This window comes from Catharus ustulatus, chromosome 2 (genome assembly GCF_009819885.2).
Source record: "Catharus ustulatus isolate bCatUst1 chromosome 2, bCatUst1.pri.v2, whole genome shotgun sequence".
NCBI classification, from domain to species: Eukaryota; Metazoa; Chordata; class Aves; order Passeriformes; family Turdidae; genus Catharus; species Catharus ustulatus.
Window position 1 is genome coordinate 21,194,620 of NC_046222.1, and position 18,533 is coordinate 21,213,152.

At 44.6% G+C, this 18,533-nt stretch overlaps 2 protein-coding genes across 11 annotated transcripts in view; one reads left to right on the plus strand and one right to left on the minus strand.

The window, feature by feature from the left end:
• The window catches only part of COL8A1 (collagen type VIII alpha 1 chain), a 92,086-nt gene extending 86,093 nt beyond the window's left edge, over window positions 1-5,993 (plus strand). The window contains exon 5 of the mRNA XM_033051136.2: window positions 1,539-5,993. Coding sequence (XP_032907027.1) covers window positions 1,539-3,445 — 1,907 coding nt within the window. The 3' untranslated portion in view covers window positions 3,446-5,993. The remainder of the gene's footprint in view (window positions 1-1,538) is intronic.
• Window positions 5,994-6,082: 89 nt separating this feature from the next.
• The window catches only part of ST3GAL6 (ST3 beta-galactoside alpha-2,3-sialyltransferase 6), a 90,141-nt gene continuing 77,690 nt past the window's right edge, over window positions 6,083-18,533 (minus strand). For all 10 annotated transcript variants that reach the window (XM_033051151.2, XM_033051147.2, XM_033051148.2 and 7 more), the window contains 5 exons: window positions 18,198-18,293; window positions 17,631-17,817; window positions 16,435-16,572; window positions 12,900-13,052; window positions 6,083-10,625 (listed from right to left, as the gene is read on the minus strand). In XM_033051151.2, coding sequence (XP_032907042.1) covers window positions 10,545-10,625; window positions 12,900-13,052; window positions 16,435-16,572; window positions 17,631-17,817; window positions 18,198-18,293 — 655 coding nt within the window. In that variant the 3' untranslated portion in view covers window positions 6,083-10,544. The remainder of the gene's footprint in view (window positions 10,626-12,899; window positions 13,053-16,434; window positions 16,573-17,630; window positions 17,818-18,197; window positions 18,294-18,533) is intronic.

Genomic DNA, 18,533 nt, shown 5'->3' on the forward strand with positions numbered 1-18,533 from the left:
TGAGCATCCCTACCTGCAATGAGCCTCCAGCACACAGGGCTGCTCACGTGCTGTTCAACTCTAGGAAAAACCTTGTTTTCCCACCTGTTTGCAGGAGACTCTGATGAGGTTTCAAATGATGGGCCCAGAGTCCTGTCTGGATCTGCTCCCACTCTCACTGCAACAACCACACATATGAACTAAGAGCCCCAAGATTTGAATTTATGGGAAAATCACTGTTTTGTCTGACTTTGTCCAGACCCTGTGATTTTGAGGTTTGCAGATAAAAACATACAATTGTTCTAGACTCTGGAGTCCTCTTTCTGTAGGTTATTTATAGGTGTAACATAGGCACTGAAAGTATAGAGGATTAATGCACAAGTCTGCATGTACAAGCACTTTCCCTATTCAGTAAAGGAAGATTGGACAGTACTAAGATATTTAAGAAAACAAGAAAAAAAGTCCAAAATACAGAGGGTGACCAGGGGCACCCAGTGTCATAAAATCCTTGTGAGGACCACCAGCATCTGTGCAACTGCAGACAAGCTGGGTAACTTTGTCTTACCAAAGCTCCAGCTAACCACAGCCTCCACTGACTTCAGAGGGAAATGGAAGATACCAGGGCCTATTTTTGGAGTGTCTGAACAAGCACCACTGGCTGTAGCAAAATAAACCTATTTCATGACCAAAGATTTTTGATATGCATAAAACACCACATATGCAGAAAGGAAAGGCTTCTGCCTCCCAAAGAACAGTTAATTCTCTTGTCCTGAAACCTCATCTCCTGTTCTTCCTCAAATCTCTCCCTTCTTTACACATTTTAGAGCTGGAAGGAGTTTCCATTTAACCCAAAAAGCCTGCAGCTTCAAAAGCAACCAACCCCAGCAGCAAATTTCCACACTGACCTGCACTGATAAGTGGTCACATACACAAAAATGTGGGTTTGGACAATGCAAACATTTTGCAAAGTGTTTAGAAGAGCCATAACTAGACATGGCTCTGCCGAAAGAGCAATACTGATTAAGGCTGCAGGTTTTCAGTAACACTCCAATGGGAACTAAAGCCTTGGGGAAAATACAGACAAACCCTATGTATAAACTTCTTACCAATACAATCTTTTTTGATCTTGCTCATTTAAGTCCCTCTAGAAAAAGCACTTTTATGACAGGATTCCTTCACAGCATGAGAGCACCAAGTTTTCTGCAAAAGCTCTTAAATGTAGATTGACCTACAGCAACATGAGACAAAATGCAGATTTTGCTTTTATTTTAGATTATATAGGTGGAAAACACCACCAAAGCACAAACAGCTTTTACATATGATGCACATAACGTAAAACTTGCACAAACAAAAGCATGCATGGAAGGTTGGAGTATGAAAAACAGTAGCAACACCCTTCTCAGTACCAACCTGTAACTCACCAGCTCTCTCAACCATAAAACCACACAGCATCATAAAAAGCATATTCAATTCCAAACTCTCTGTTTTTTGACGGATATGGTTGCAATCACCTTTTACCTCTCTCTATCCCCATTCTTTTTCTTTTCTTCCCGACCCAGAAATTCCCATGCGCAGTCTGAGGGGTGAGCAAGGCCCCCCAGGTGAGCCTGGACCAAGAGGGCCACCAGGGCCACCAGGATTACCAGGTCATGGTGTACCAGGAGCCAAAGGAAAACCAGGCCCACAAGGATACCCAGGAATTGGAAAGCCGGGTTTGCCAGGGATGCCAGGAAAACCAGGGGTCATGGGGCCCCCAGGGCCAAGAGGGGAGATGGGGCCAAAGGGGGAGATTGGGCCCATGGGGATACCTGGACCACAGGGACCACCAGGGCCTCATGGGCTTCCCGGAATAGGGAAAGCAGGTCCTCCAGGGCTGCAGGGGCAACCAGGGCCAAAGGGTGAGCCTGGGATGAAGGGGCCACCAGGAATCCCTGGGATCCCAGGGCCAAAAGGGGAGAAGGGGGTCGGGATCCCAGGTTTGCCAGGTCTGAAGGGTCCACCTGGGCTGCCTGGTCCCCCTGGCCCTGTGGGGCTGCCGGGGGTCGGCAAACCGGGCATGGTTGGCTTCCCTGGCCCACAGGGACCCCTGGGCAAACCCGGACCCCCAGGAGAGTTAGGGCTGCAGGGGCCTCCAGGGGCACCCGGGATCCAAGGCCCTCCTGGCCCCCCTGGCATTGGCAAACCAGGCCAGGACGGCATGCCTGGCCAACCCGGCTTCCCGGGTGGCAAGGGGGAGCAGGGACTGCCAGGCCTGCCAGGGCCCCCTGGCCTCCCTGGGGTTGGGAAGCCGGGCTTCCCCGGGCCCAAAGGGGAGCGAGGTATGGGTGGTCTCCCTGGCCCCCTGGGCCCCAAGGGAGAGAAGGGGCACGCGGGGCCACCTGGCATGGGAGGGCCACCAGGGGAGCCCGGCCAGCCCGGACTGCCGGGCATCATGGGCCCCCCTGGGGCTGCCGGTTTCCCAGGACCTAAAGGGGAGGGTGGTGCCGTAGGGCCACCAGGACCAGTCGGCCCCAAGGGGGAGCCTGGCCTGCAGGGTTTTCCGGGAAAACCAGGCTTTCCTGGGGAAGTGGGTGGCCCTGGGCTGCGGGGGCTGCCGGGTCCCACAGGACCCAAAGGGGAAGCTGGACACAAAGGCTTGCCGGGGCTGCCGGGTGTCCCAGGGCTTGTGGGGCCGAAGGGCGAGCCCGGGCTCCCCGGTGCCCAGGGGCTTCAGGGCCCCTCGGGCATCCCGGGCATCGCAGGCCCCAGTGGTCCCATCGGCCCCCCCGGGCTGCCAGGGGCCAAGGGCGAGCCGGGCATGCCCGGCCCCCCTGGCTTCCCTGGGGTAGGCAAACCTGGTGCTGCGGGGCTGCAGGGACCCCCGGGAAAGCCTGGGGCGCTCGGTCCTCCTGGCCAGCCGGGGCTCCAGGGGCCACCGGGCCCCCCCGGGCCCCCAGGTCCCCCGGTCATCATCCCGCCCACTCCACCAGCCGTGGGAGAGTACCTGCCTGAGGTGGGGCCGGGGATCGACGGCCTGAAGCCCCCCTACGGCTACAAGGGCAAGAAAGGCAAGGCCGGCGGCGTTGTCTACGAGATGCCCGCGTTCACGGCGGAGCTCCTGACGCCCTTCCCCCGCGTCGGGGTGCCCGTGAAGTTCGACAAGCTCCTGTACAACGGGCGGCAGAACTACAACCCCCAGACGGGCATCTTCACCTGCGAGATCCCCGGCGTCTACTACTTCGCCTACCACGTCCACTGCAAAGGCGCCAACGTGTGGGTGGCGCTGTACAAGAACAACGAGCCACTCATGTACACCTACGACGAGTACAAGAAGGGCTTCCTGGACCAGGCTTCGGGCAGTGCCGTAGTGCAGCTGATGCACGGAGACAAGGTTTACGTTCAGATGCCATCCGAGCAGGCGGCAGGACTCTATGCCGGGCAGTACGTTCATTCGTCTTTTTCAGGGTATTTATTGTATCCCATGTAAAACAAACCAGACACACACACAACACACACAACAAACCAAAATCTTTCTCCTCTGCTTCAAACTTTTATACCACAAAAGATGCATTTTATGAGCATTTTGGACCATCTTGTACAAAAACAAAAAAATAAATACAAACTTTAACATTATGCACAGCTAGTTATAAAAAAAGGTGTGGTGAACGTATCTAAAGACGTGTATCAGGTTCATAAACAGTTGTTTTGCACCCATGGGGGACATATTAGCTGTACATTATATATTTCTGCAATGCCATGCTTACTTAATTTCATTCACAATAATTCAGTACTAAAATTCAAATCAGTGTATGCCACTCACTCCTGTTGCATTGATCATAGTTATGAGATGAAAAACAGTGACTTAAGCCGGAGTAGGTCAGTCTCTATATTTAAAAATTTGAGTGGCGTGTATGTCTGGGTAGGGGTTTTCTTGGGTATTTGACAGCAGGTTTGCCTGACAGCCAAGGTTCTCTTAGCTGGAGACTTGTATTTCCCTTCTCCTGTAATAAAATAATCCTGCAGGTGTGGGTTTTTTCCTGAAGAGTTTATTTATGATGGAAGAGGAATTCTGATGGCATGACAAGTCCCCCTGAGCCTTCTTCAGCAGTCATTGCACCTAAAATGTCACCACTGACACCAGCAGGGCCTGGTTTCACCTCCAAATGCCACAGCACTTGGGAAGTTTCCATTTTCTATTCACACAGCTCAAGTGGATGAGGTAGATCTCCCCCATTTACTTGTGTCACTTCACTGAGACATGGCAATACTTCAGGGTGGCATAAATTCGCTTGGATTTCTATGCTCACACCAAGAACCCATTTGGCTTGTCACAAGAGACACCTATTCTGCCACTCAGCAAAAGCTGAATCAGTTTGCTCTTTAATGACTAGGCAAAGCAGAAGTAGCTCTGTTTGCTTAACTGATTTGTTGCTTGAGATCAACCAATAACTTTACCAGCAATACTGATCACGCAAATTTATCCGAGAACTTTGTTCTATCTAAAAAGCTGATTTCCAATCCTTATTTATATGTTACCAGTTGTCAAGGAGAACCTGCAGGCCTCAATACTTTGTTGTACTTGAGGACAGTGACTTCTGTGCACGAAGTCCCTGTCCGCTCATCAGTGGTGCTAATATCACTTCAACAAGTGTTCTGTTTCCAAAGGGCAGTGGACCTTGCTGTGCTTCCCTGTACAGTGCTGCACATCACACACTGCTGCGCTAGTTCAAAGAGTTAAGCGCTCATCACTTCCTCAATGTCTTTAGCTACCGCTACTGCTTTTGAGTCAAAAATGAACTAGATTTTTTCATGCAGAACTAAGATTGGATTTAACTGGCATTACCATTATTTAAATGCAGAGTTTAATGCAGTCTAACATTGACTAAGGACTCCAGTGATATAATGTGGTGCTTTATCTCAGAAATTTTATGGAACGGTGGCAGGAATGGACGGACAGTTTACCAGACACTGGTGACTTCAGTATGTTCCCAGAATATATGAGATATGTCAAAAGCAAATAATTTTGTATTTAAAATTTTTGTACTGATTTGAAAAAAATATCTTATTAAATATCTTTAAAAATAAAACTGACAACCAATTCTGTCTTCATTCAGAATGATCAGAAGGAACATTCAACCTGCTGAATTCATTTATCAGACCACAAGGACTTTCTGAAACCCCTGACAGCCTGATACAGCAGGGAAAAAATGAAGAGATACACCCTTTTCTCAAGTTCCATCTCCTGGCAAAACATGCTCTAAGAAAGAGAGGGAACATGTCCCATTTGGTGGGGAGGCACAGCAGGGTCTGGGGGGAACAGGAAGAGGGAAGGGCTCCCTCAAGCAGTCTGAGGGGACAGATACTGCTCAGCATCAGTCAGTGTGGGAGTGTAGCTGAAGAAGGCAGAGGAGCAGCCAAGGAATCAGCCACGGAGGCTGCTGCTAAGGGCTTGTGTTGCCTGAAAAGGCAGAACTGGCTACCCAGGATGAGAGATGCTGGCTCTCCTGATGTGCCCACCTCACCTCAAAGACAAGCATTTCCTCCAAGCTGGTGAACTCCTGAACTGTCCATACTGAAAGGAATGCACTGAGTAGTTATTGTGCCAGAGAATTGTTATCCAAATCTCCCTTAGACTCCCTGAAGCCCTCAGCATCTCATTTTTACTGCACAAAGAGAAGACAAGTAACGAGCCAAGTATTGCACTCAGCATCTCTCACTTTCTATCTAAAACCATTTTCACTTTCTGGTATTTTTTTATTGCACACAATCTTCTTTGTGCTGTATCACTTATTTTAGCATTCCCCTGACAGTCCACAGTAAGACAAGCAAGATTCAAAAAACAATGAAAAATCTGAATCACAAGGATGCTGCTTTTGATCTTATCCACAAAAAACATGCCCCAGCTCTGTTTGTACTCAGCCTGGAGTTACATCTCCAGCCACAGTACAATTCAGCCCACCTAGGTTCAAAAACTTGCAGCCGTTTGCTCTACAAAGCACTAAAGTTTGTTCCAAAACTTGATACCGTATCTGACACCACCATTTACTTTACATACCAATAATAATAATGGCCTGGGCATACCCACACATCCACGCTCACACAGAGAGCACCAGTCTTGCAAAAATAAGTCTGAGAGCACTGTCTTCAACAGTTTATTCACAGGAAAATAATCTCATTCCATATGTAGCATTCAAAATTTCACCTGAAACAACTCTAAGAACTCTTCCAAATACAGGTGGCACTTTAAAGGCATATAAAACTTAAGACAAATGGCAAATAAGTATTTCCCAACACCAAAAACATATGTTGAGCTTTGTATGTTCTTAAAAATCAGAGTCCACTTGAAAGTGAAGGTATTTACACTCTCCCTCAGAGCATTGTTAAAAGGTAAGTACGGCATTGGAAAAAAGAAGTACCACATGCTAATTAAACACCAGAGTTGTGATTATGTATTATTATCACCTATAGACACTGGAAATGTCATTTAGTAACATCTTTTAGGCACTCTCAGATTGGTATTTAGTGCAATAGTCTGTGACTTCCCTTAATTATTAGAGCAGAGGAAAAAAGAGTTTCCCAACAAAGAAACCTCCTGAAAGTCTGAGCCAAACAGATTTCAGCCAGCATGTGTCATCCTGCCTGTTCTGTGTATAGTTTGGTATCTTAGAGCTGTGTCTTTCTGACAGTGCAGCATTTTGAGAGGGGTGGCAGATAAAATGCATAAGCACCTTTGCTGTAAGTTGATGCTGTCTAGAAATTCAGCAGGCTGCCAGAGAACAGGAACAGAGTAAGAAGGGAGGAGAACATCTAACTTCAGATGGAAAAATGATGGGAAACACTGGGGACATACACAGTTACACCATTATCAGACAGAAAAAAAAATCGTAGCTTCCCTCTTGATGCAATAAAAAAAAAATGGATAGCTTTTAAAGGGAAGTTTCAGTGCAGAGACTTCATTTTCAGGAATAGCAAAAAGGGAAAAAAAGTCTTAATAGCAGCGCATGCTCAGAAACTACCTAAATATTTGGTGTTAGCATTATTGCGTTATTCTGAAAGCCCCAAGTCAAGTCTTTGGTACTGCAAAACACCTGTGAAAATGTGCCCAGACAAAAGAGACACTGTAATCTGTGAGCACTGCAGAGAAACATTTCACATGGGCATTCCTGCCTGAATGAAGTTCAAGCCAAAGCAAGACCTGTCCTCGAGGCAGAGCAGCAGGAATGATGTGCATGAAGCAGGTGGTAGAACAGAGCTGGTGTACACAGGATCCTACAAAACATCTTGTGAGGAGAAAAATTCATTACTTGGCTCACTGCTTATTATTGAGGAGAAAAGCTACTGGCCTGCAAGCTGGGCTTTCAAAAAATAATAATAGAAAGGTAACAAACAAATAAAACTACCCCATGGTTTATGAGTAGCATTAGCTCTTGGCTTGATCCTGAGGGAACAGGTTTCCTTCAAAATGTTACCCAGTCACCCTGGGACAGTAACTGTGGTGGACTCAACACCCCCGGCAAGAGCACAGAAGTGGAAGAAACTGGAAATACTGCTTAATTTGAAAAATAAGTCAATCGTACCTTGGAAAGGCTTATTAGGATATAAGAAGAAACAGCTGATATGGATAAATGCTTGTAGAGACAATATTAAATTCAATGAGAACACCAAACATTATTTTAAAAAATATTTTAGGCAGATCAAAAAGCTGATGTGGCAAAAGTAAAAGAAACTGAAGATTTTTTTAAGTACGAAGAGTTTGGGAGACACCATTTGTTTGCCATGAAGCTCCTTTTTTGTTTTCAGTTATTTCATTTGTTCTGCTACAGCTAGAATCCAAATCCCATCCTCCCAGAAAAAACCAGAAAACCTACTAGAAAAATTAGAGAAGGAATCAATTTACATTAGTGGGAAGAGTATCTCTGGAGATGAAGTAAAGCAGAGAAAATAACCACATCTTCAAAAGCACAGCTCCCTACCCTCTTCCTGGAACTGGAAACAGGGGTGGAGAAGCAGAAGGATGCAGCCTGCACCATATCACAAGAACTCTCCTCACAGTGTCTGGAACAAATTCAACAGCTCTCCCGGAAAAAAGTCCTTCTGGACAGCATCCTGCAAGATGTTACATGAATGCACCTGGACTGTGGCAGCAGCCATTGGGAGAGCTGGGAGCCCCAGCTCTGGAAGCAACTGTGGATTTTGAGGGTGAAGGGGCAGCCCCCCATTTCTGCCGGCCTTGGCTCTCAACTCAAAGATCTACCAGGGGCTCCTGTGCCACATGAGCTTGGAGAACACTGCTATGTCTACAAAAAGCCTTGCCACAGCAGCTTTTGCAGGTGGAATTACCGTTGTCAGTTCAAATCATTAAGTCTGGGGCTGCAGAATCATACACAAACCTTTTTCATTAACTGAAATAACCAGGAGAAATAAATACAATACTGTCACTATTTTCTTAAGTGAAGCCCCACCTGTTTGTATTCAGATTTTCAAGCAAAGACCTCTTCAAAGTCTCAGGAAAAAAATAAAGGAAATACAAATAATTAAGAGCCCTTCTGCCACCTGGTGAAGAAATTGTGATTTCCTCCATTTTCACCACCAAAGTCACCTGTTCCAGTGCCCCAAGACCTCCCACATGCTCCTCTCTCCTCCACACTCCCACCTGCCACCCTGCACACAGCTGGTGTGCTGCTGTACCCAAGGGACACAGAGCAGACAAGACACCATGGCACACCCTGTCCCTTGCTGGGACACACCTGCATCCCTCCCCACCCCATGCCACAGATTTTTCTGACATCTTGAGTTATTTTAGGTATGTTCAGCTTGCTTGAAACAAACCAAAGCTCAGGAATCACTGGATGAAAACACAAGCCTCCTCCCTTCAGCTGTGGTACCTCTCCAGACCGTAACTGCCCTCCCTAATTCCCAAATGACAGAGCCAAGGAGCTAAAGCTGGAAATGAGAACTATGGAAGGTGTTTTTAGTTTTGTTGTTGGCTTTTTGGTTTTTTTTAGGTTACTTCAGTGGTTATTCCTCTACACAGCTGCAGCAAAATAAATTGTGTTCAGTACTCTTGCAATCCTCAGCTTCTGAAAATAAATACCATGGTTTATGTTCATATTGCAATTGTTTGCATTACCTAAGTGTACTCTCTCTATGATTTTATTTAAAAGCAACAATGGTATTCCTACCAAGTTCAAAGACTTTTTAAAGTGGACTTCTTTGTGCTTTCTTCAGGTGTGATTGATAAAGACAACCATAAAATCTTCCAGAAAATTCTGCTATAATTAAAATAAAAACTTTATATAAATGTCCTGTGAGAGAACTGGAACAGCATATTGCTGTTCTTTGACCATTGTCAAGCACCTTCCCATGCAGATTTCATTTATTCACAGGCTTGTCAGAGACAAACCAATACAGGAAACATAAACATCCCATTAAATGTTTCAATTAAAATCTTGAGTAAGTTCCCACTACTAAATTATTTACTTCAGACACACACCTCAAAATTAAATATCAAGACAGAAAAGGTAAACAGATGCCAAATGATAATTCAGCTGAGGTATGTCCTGGATATTCCCTACCACACTCTACTGCCAAAAACGGGAGTATTCCTTGCTTGTATTGATGCATTACAGCATCTGAGGAAGGAAACTGACCTCGTTTGGAAAAATCCACCTGTTTTTGAGGAGCAAACAAAACAATACATGAGATCCTGTCCTGGAAAACTAGGACTCCAACAAACATTTGACTCTAAACCCAGGCATGAACATCTTTGTCCAAGCTTGTGTTTCTGTTGTGGTCTGGGGCTGACAAGCAGGTAGTTTTGGACAGCTCTTCAGTCTTCATATTCCCTCTTTTTAAAGTCACCTCAGTAACCGCAAAATTTAGTGGATGCACAGCACAGAGAGTATGATTTTTCCATAAAATGGGTACAACTCAAGCATTGTCAACACCAACATCTCCACAAATCGGACAAAGGGTCTTCACCTTCAGCAAAGGCAGATGGAAGTTCAGAGCTGATGGTCAGTGCAGAAGCTGTGGCTGTTTGGCTGAAGGTTACTCTCCTCAAGAGTATGGCAGTACAAAACGTGTACAGTCTGCATGTTCCCCCTTCTCCAACACACACAGTAATGATTTTGATGCATAGTTTTACAACCATTTTCATACAAGACAGATAGTCATAACTTCACATCCACCTTACTGACTGAACACTGGTCATCTCAGGATCTTGACAGTGGAACTCTTTTGCAGGACAGCATCAGAAACAGAAGTATTCCAGAGCATTAATCATTTGGAAAGAGCTCTCACTGATAATTAAGTGATGTAACTCACATTTTTATATATCCCTGATACTTTCAGTTGAAAGTTTCATGGTTTTCCCACTATTAAATAGCTTCACAGAAATTCAGTTAAATCTGTTTGCACTAAGTCCATTACCCTCAGGCTTAGAAGCCTTTGCCTCAATGAGGTTTCTGGGCTCCTTTAAACAGTAAACAGTTATGCTGCACTTAAAAAATAAAAATGTCATACAAAAAATAAAAACTTTTCAAATCTTGAAATAGTGACTGTTCTTGGTATCTTCCGTTCAGCTTTCACGTCAAATTGACCACAAAGTTCTTGTCTATAAGTTTCTTCAAAAATTTCTGCTCGGCAGTGATGTTGTGGTACTCATTCTAAAGAGATGTGAGAGAATAATAAAATTAATTATAAAATCAAATTACCATCAACAGCATCACTTGGCTGCTCCTTTCTACTACCTGTGATACTTGGAAGATGCTAAAAGCAGAAAAGGCCTGGGGAAAAGACTTCTTAGCAAAGGCTTAGCATGCTTTCCCAAGAAAACAGGTTGCTCAAAACTAGATTAGACATAAGGACACAACCAAAAAAGATGATCCTTTGGGGATAAGAAGAGGTGAGATGTGGTTTCACAGAAATCCTTTCATTATTAACTCTCCCAACTCCTTGCCCTGCTTATTCAGAACAATAGCCACATTTACAGCCCATGCAGTCAGAAAACAAGTTATCCTCAAAGCTCAGTGCAGGTTCTTGAAAAGCACAGCAGGCATTTGCTGCTCTTGCAATTGGCATCCTGCCAATTACAGTAATTTCAGGATTACAAGCTGCACCGATTATAAGCCGCAATTCTGGGGTGTCAGCAACGTTTCATTTTTCCTCCATAAATAAGCCACACCAGATTGTAAGCCGCACTTTCGTTCGCAGCGAGGATCCGCGTACAACTTTCACGAAGTTGCCAATTAGTAACAGCATCGTGTGATCACGGGGTTTACTGGCTTGGCCCTGCTCAGGGCGGCCGCCAGGGAGCAGCCCCGGCCCCACTCGCCTCTGCCACCGGGAGGCAGGGGAGTGGTGTGCCCGGCCAGTGCCACCAGGAGGAGGACTGAGGGTGTCCCTGGCTGTTGCCACCAGGAGGAGGGAGAGGGGCAGGCCCAGACGCTGCCGCACCCCCCAGGCCCGGACAGTGCTGCTGCTGTGCCGCTGCCGAGGGCCAGGTGGGCTCCAGCTCGGCTCGGGGTTGCTGCTGGCTTGAACTTCTGGGTTGGGAAATTTCCAAAATTTGTTCATATATTGGCCGCTCCTGAATTTAAGCTGCACTTCTGGTTTGGGAGCAAAATTTTAGTCAAAATGGTGCAGCTTATAATCGTGAAATTACTGTAGATTCAGCAAGTTCAAACCAACCCATCTTCTGTGCTGCATCCAGGTCCTGGAAAAACGGAGACCAGTAAGGTTAGTGGAGGGTAGCACAAGGAAAGCAAGTTTAGTTAAGACACTGAGTCCTGTAAACTAAAATTAACATAATATGAACACTGCATAAAAGATAATACAGATGTAATATTATTTATGTAGCACATATATATATATGTGGCAATTTATTGCCACTGAAGAACTAAAAGGAACATTTTTATTCAATAGTTTGTTTTTTAAAGTTTCAAGACTTCAGGAAACTTATTGATGTCTATTCAACTAATGATCAACCTTACTCCAACTTTGTGTATGTTGCAAAAAAGCACTTGCAGGGAAGAGCCTCCAAAACAAGGCAAATTCAGTGTCAGGAAAATTATCTCAGAATAGCAGGCATCTAGGAGTTCTGAAAGAAACATGAAAGGTTCCTATGGCATTGTCTTCTCTACCCTTCCTCTTCAGCAAATGGAAGAGGAGGAAAACAGTACCCACACACTCTGGGCAAATGGAAAAGAAAACATCATACTGCAGTGAAGGGCTGACAGGGTTGCTTGAAATACCAGATGAAGGCAACTGAATACAAAAGCAGAGACAAAAGAAAACAGAGGCATAGCCTTAGCAAAGCAGCAGGGAGAAGGCATTCCTCATGCTTTCCAGCCTCCCGCTGTTCCCTCGCCTTCTGAGTTGTGGCTTCCCCCTTCTGGAAGCAGTTCCTTCTCCTCCTATCCCTCCTCCAAGAGCTGTCTTTATTTTCTGCTTCCAGTTTCCAAAATTCAGTTATTTTCCTATGCAAGACCTATACAAGTTCATACATGTTAATTCCTTCCATTCCCCTTTACTCTTCTTTGTCTTTTAAGGAATCTGACACACAGTACAAGTAGGTGCCAAGGAAAAAACACAAACAGAAATAACACCCTTCATGTGCTGTCAGTGCTAACAAAGACATCTCTAGGACAAGACCTGTGCAGCCTAAGGAAAACACCAGCAAAGCAGAACATAACACAAAAATGGACATCTCATGCAGACATTGCAGAATATCGTAGAGCATAAGGACACAAAGATCAGTATCTATGTTTTTCAGAAACAACATCAGACAGGAGAAGATTCAAGCTATGTTAACACACAAGCAGCTGAACCAGGAGAAGGTGGGAGGCCCTTATGACCTGCAGTCCACATTTCTGACTATATTGAATTGCCTTCCCCAGTTACCAGCTCTATTTCTCTCAGCACAAACAAGTGTTAGTTACCTGCATCATCTGAGACATGGTTTCATTGCCATAGTAGTGCAAAGAACTATTTCTGTCAGTGAAGTCGTACTTGAAGCCTGCCAGGTGGACTTCATGACATATGTGAAATGCCAGTGTAATGGCAATCAGTCCTGTTGTTGGATGCTTGGGTTTCTACAACAAAACACAAAAGAGAACACACACATAAATACCTGTCAGCCTGATGGGAACAGCGACAAGGCCAATCAGGCAGCCTGGGTCTTCTACAGATGTTAGATTTCACAGGTTGATCCCCTCCTGTCTCTAAAGAAATAAAGTATTGCCCCCAGAGGTCTTCCATTACTGGGGTGTCAGTCATGTCAGCCCTCCCTGGGATTCCTCAAGTTTCTAGTGAGGGCTGAGTCCACAGTGTAGCCCTTCCCTCCACAGAGGCATCAAGAAGGTCTCCCCATTGCTCTGCTCAGCTACTTTCATAAAACTGGGCAGGCTGGAAAACAACCCCCTCAAATTTGACTGAATGATGAGATGTGTTCAGAAGTTTCTAAATTATGGAGACCCAGATGAACAGAACATTATATGCCCAAATTTTCAAAGTAACAAACCAAAAAAGCATAAAGGTTACTGCTACACAAATTTTACTGAATTTGCATTTCTTCAGAGCAGGGAAATTCCAGAAGAATTTTGCTTTAGACCTTCCCCTATATCCATTAGAAGAAACAAAATTGTAAATAAAACTATTTCTCCATACAATTAAGTTCAGAAGTAAATGCAATGTAAAATGAAGAGCATGTCATAAACAGGACTTAATTGTGCAAAATTAAAAGAACCTAACCAAAAGGTAGCATTTCTCACAAAAACACAGAACAACTCCACACAACCATCTGCCCTATCTTGTGTTCAGATACATGACTTCGTTGGTAGCAGCAGAGGCTAAGATGATCTGGGGATGTAAATAAGGCAAGTTTTTTTAGAGAGAGATGAAGTCATTCATTCGACCAAGATGAAGCTAAGGTAAAAAAGTGTCTCCAGAAATGGACAAAACTTTCAGGAACCAATACCCTTCTTAGCTAAAGATTTTTCTCAGAGGACCAAATGAGCTATTGTAGACTTTCAGTAGCTGCAGTAAAACCTCAAATTGAGCATAAAATTATGGGCTTTCTTTGAACTCTGACCCAAGGCTCAGTTTGTCTCTGAAAAAGAAGCAGACAAACCAATACTAGACAACTCTGTGCACAGAAAAGGCAGATGTAATCGATGTATTTCTTTGCGACAACACATCATATGACAACACAAAAAATCCCTAGGAAGAAGTTACTATTCTCAGCTCTTTTAAGTCTAACTGAAGTCACAGAAATAAACTACCGCCTTTTGTGGAAAATTTTTTGGTACCTTTATGCTCTTGGAGTATTCCAGAAATACTATCTGCTTAAAATGTGCACTATGTCCAAGGCTCCTGCCAGTTAGCAAAATAACTTTCTGCCCTAGGGCCCAACATCATAAACTTAGTGGTGACTCTGTTGCAACATCCATACTAAACAGGACTCCAAAACTATGGCAGGAATGCTACATGTTAGGATTATTGCTATTTGGAAATATCAGAGGTTGTAACTAGCTCTGTTCACCTTCAGCTACCATAAAATTCACCTCAAAAGAATGTAATTTAAAAGCAACTACTTCTAAAATGTACTATCATGCAATATCCATATATCCTTGGCCTGTAATTAAGTATTTTCAGCCTACTAATGGGAATAGGCACATATCTGGAATGACTCCACTACAATTTCTGAGTTTAGTGGTGCTGGGGCAACACATTCAGTTTTATTCCTGGCTCTACTAACAATCAGAAATGCTTGCTGGCTCTGCACTAATGTGCTTACTGGGAATGTGAGACTGGTTTAATGGAAAAGGCAGGGACAGCAAGGAAAGCAACAGTGGTCACTGGCACCTCCCACAGGCAGAGGGGGCTGAAGCACAGGACAGCAAAGGCAGCACCAGCCCCCCACCAGGGATTAACAATAGTACACAGGGACGCAGTGTGAGACCCCTGATGTGACCTGCAGCTTAACCCAGCTGTGCCAGGGCCACTGCAGATGTGCAGGCTCCCAGCCATGGCCCACCTCCAATATGGGAGGAAAAGGGAGGAAGAGCACGCTTGAGATTGATCATTGCTGTGCAAGGATGAGGGACTGCAAAACCCCTGGCATGCAATAAGCAGGATCTATATGGAGGTAGCAGAAGGGGACTCTAGGCATGGTGACACTAACCCAGATCTGTGCAGGGGCACCCAAAGGCAGGAGAGGAGCAAAGGGTGACCAAGGGGCCTGTGCCTCTGTACCAGTACCAGCTGACACCATGCACATCTCTCTGACTGCTCTGCTTTTACTGCCTACTCCCACTGAGAGGGGAGCCCCAGAAGAGACAGGAGGGATTTCTGGACCCATGGAGGCCATGCATGTTCTGTGGCCATTTAGGAGATTAGTCAGGCATCCAATTACTATGCTGAAAAGCTGAAATGCCACAAAGGCCCAAGCAAGCACATAACCAAAATGCCTATTCCAGTTTGAGAGTTAATAAGGGAGAAAAAAGCCATTATTAGGCTCAGAAAACAGAAATTTTAGAAAGAGGTACAGAACCTATACTCCACCACCCCCTCAAATATTAGAAAAAGTAAATTGGAGAAAGAAATTGTGGCAGATACTCCACAGTGACAGCCTGTCAGACATTTCCACATGTGTCAGTTGGGTGGTGTTGGTGAAGTGGGGATGTGACCCTAGGGAACTGTCCCTGTGCAAAATAGCACATGGTTGATCCTGACTGCACAAGGGAGGTTCCCAGCTTGATACTTTACCTTTCATCAAAAACATTTTTCAAGAATTGAAAACATTTGTCAAGAACTGACAATAAAAAAGTTATTTTTATGTCCACATTGCTGGTTAGCACGTTACAATGCTAGGCATCAAATCAGTAAGCACAACCATGCTGCCAAACATTAATCATTAGCATAGGGGTGGGATACCCTCTATGTTCCCTAGTCTGCCCAGCCTCAGGAGTGTGAAATTGCAGCAGAGTTTGAGTTACCAGTTTAGAGGGGGGCTTTGTTTGGTGTGGGGTTACTTTCAGCATTGCGGTTTTCGGTGGAGGTTTCATTGTTTGGGGGTTTTTGTCTGTTTGTTGTTTTGTGTGCCATGGGTTGTTTATTTTTAAAAAACACCCAACATTTAGTAGTTCAAGACTCTTATTATTTCTAGAAGCTCTTTGATCTGTCATGCAGTACTACCTGCCCAGTTTTGTCAAAGCCATTTCATCTGTCCAAAAAGCAGCCTCATTTCATACCAATTACAGAACCCATAAAAAGGTACTGTTGGCACAAAAGGCTGGCCACTCTCTTTCTGGGTTCCATTTTCCCATCTTTTTTAAGCACCATCTAAATGGCAAACTACTTTAATGCAAGCCTAAAAGGCTTTCTATATTACAGTATACTGCAATAAAGATATAATTGCCTCTAAATACACATTTGGTTGCACAAAACCAGAAGGGACAAAAGAAAAAAGCGAACCTCCTTCTTAGGAAACCTCGTTGGGAAATGAAGCAACTCATAAGCAGTTTTCCTGGTGATGCTGGGATCAAGAATCCTGATTTGATTTGATTTGTAGATCATATTCAGAGCCGGTTTCTTCCAAAAGCCCTTTGCGCTCTGTGACAGGAAAGTAAATATACATTTTTAACAACTAAAACCAGTTGAATTTAGTTTTGTAGCAACTCTACCCAGCACAAACTCCAAGGGCATGAGGTTAAAAAGGAGAGTGCTGAATCTCCCCAAGTCCAAAACCACCTGCTCCTGCAGCAGGATAACCCACTGCCACAGCAGCAGCTGGCTGCAAAACAGCTTTGCAGAAAGGTCCCTCATGGACAACATGTACCAACAATATGCCCTGGAGGTAATAAATGGTCACTGAGTGCTGGCCACATTAGTAAGAGCACAGACAACAGGCAGACAGAAGTTATCATTCTCAAGTACTTTGCACTGTGACCTTCCTGCAGGTCCACAAATGCTGTGTTGGGGTCCCCTATGAGCAGGAGAGCGTCAATCAGCAGAAGGTCACTACAACAGCCAAGGGGCCAGAGCTCACAGCACACAAAAAGGGTCTGAGCAGGCTGGGTTTCTTCAATCCATCTTCAACTATCTGGAAGGGCTTAACAAAGATGAGATCACACTCTTCTCAGAGGCACATAGTATCAAGACAAGGAGAAATTTTGTCCTGCAAGTATGCACAGAGTTTGTAGAAATATCACTGGAAATTTCTTGGACAAAAATACGCAAAATTTACTCGGACAATGCCCTGAGAACCCACTATGGTTTTGAACCTGGCCCTTAATGAAGAAGATTAAAAATTATTTTGGACTTAAGATGTCCTGACAGAGGTCACTTTCAACATTATTCTGCAATTCCTGCAAGTGCACAGGGTAAAATAACCTGGGAAATGTCTGGAGCATGCATGTTAAAATATCAAACACTAGGGAGAGGATAAAAATACATTTCCCATAGGTAAACTGCTTTGTAGTGAGGAACTGATCAAATATGCACATTAGAAAGAAGACAAAGCACTTATGGAAGAGGGATAATAAATAAACTGACTAGGAGGAGATCCAAAGCTCCTCTCAGCTGGAAGGACTATGGTTAAAAGCAAATGTGCATTTCACATAAGAGAAGTGTGGCAAGATGAGCCAAGGCACATGAATAATTGAACTCACTATTTTCTGACCACCAAGTATCTCCCAAAGCCACTTCAAGTCCCGTGGTTTGAAGACAATGAGAACAACAGTGGTATTAGGGTCATAGTGGATGGGATCTGAGAAGATAGATTCTGGGTAAGAAAGGCGGAAAGTTGTCCTCCTTCCAACATCCTCTTCGTACCCTATCACAGGGCCATTATTCATTCTGCAGAGGACAGAGACACAGAGACATTAGTGACTGCTCCACCCATGTTCCTACCGTGCAGCAGCAGCCACACGTGTTATCAGTCTGCAGGACAGACACCGTCTCTGGGTACAGGAAAGTTTAGCAGCCCAGCATTTACATATCCCATTACACAGCAGAGGAGCAATTATCAGGTGCACTCACCCTCTAAATTCAGAGGGATCAAGCACCCACAGGAACTTGGCCAAGGTGGTTTAGAATATAGTCACACAATTGCTTATCATGTGTCATTCAAGCATAAAGCAAGCATTCTGATTTGGCTCCAACACAGACACTAGAGAAGGGCAGAAAGAATTACCCATTCCTCTGTGTATACAAAATGAAAAGGAGAAAACATTTACCTTATTATAACATCATATGAGTCAATTTTCTCCCCTAGTGTCTTATTTCGAAGTACTCCTCCATTACCGACCACAACACACCGTCGACAGGCAATGCTGTGGAACAAAGGGAAGTTTTAATATTCATTACTTCCCTGGCTTCCTATTATTGATGATACTTCTGTACATTAACAGGCTTATTTTTTAAGTGAAGTCCTGTATCTTTTACAGGCCTTGGCCCCTACAAAGTAGATTCAATCCTGTAAAATGTACAGTAATTTCACAACTATAAGGCGCACCCTTTTGACTAAAATTTTCCCTGGAACCCGGAAGTGCGCCTTATAGTCCGGTGCGCCT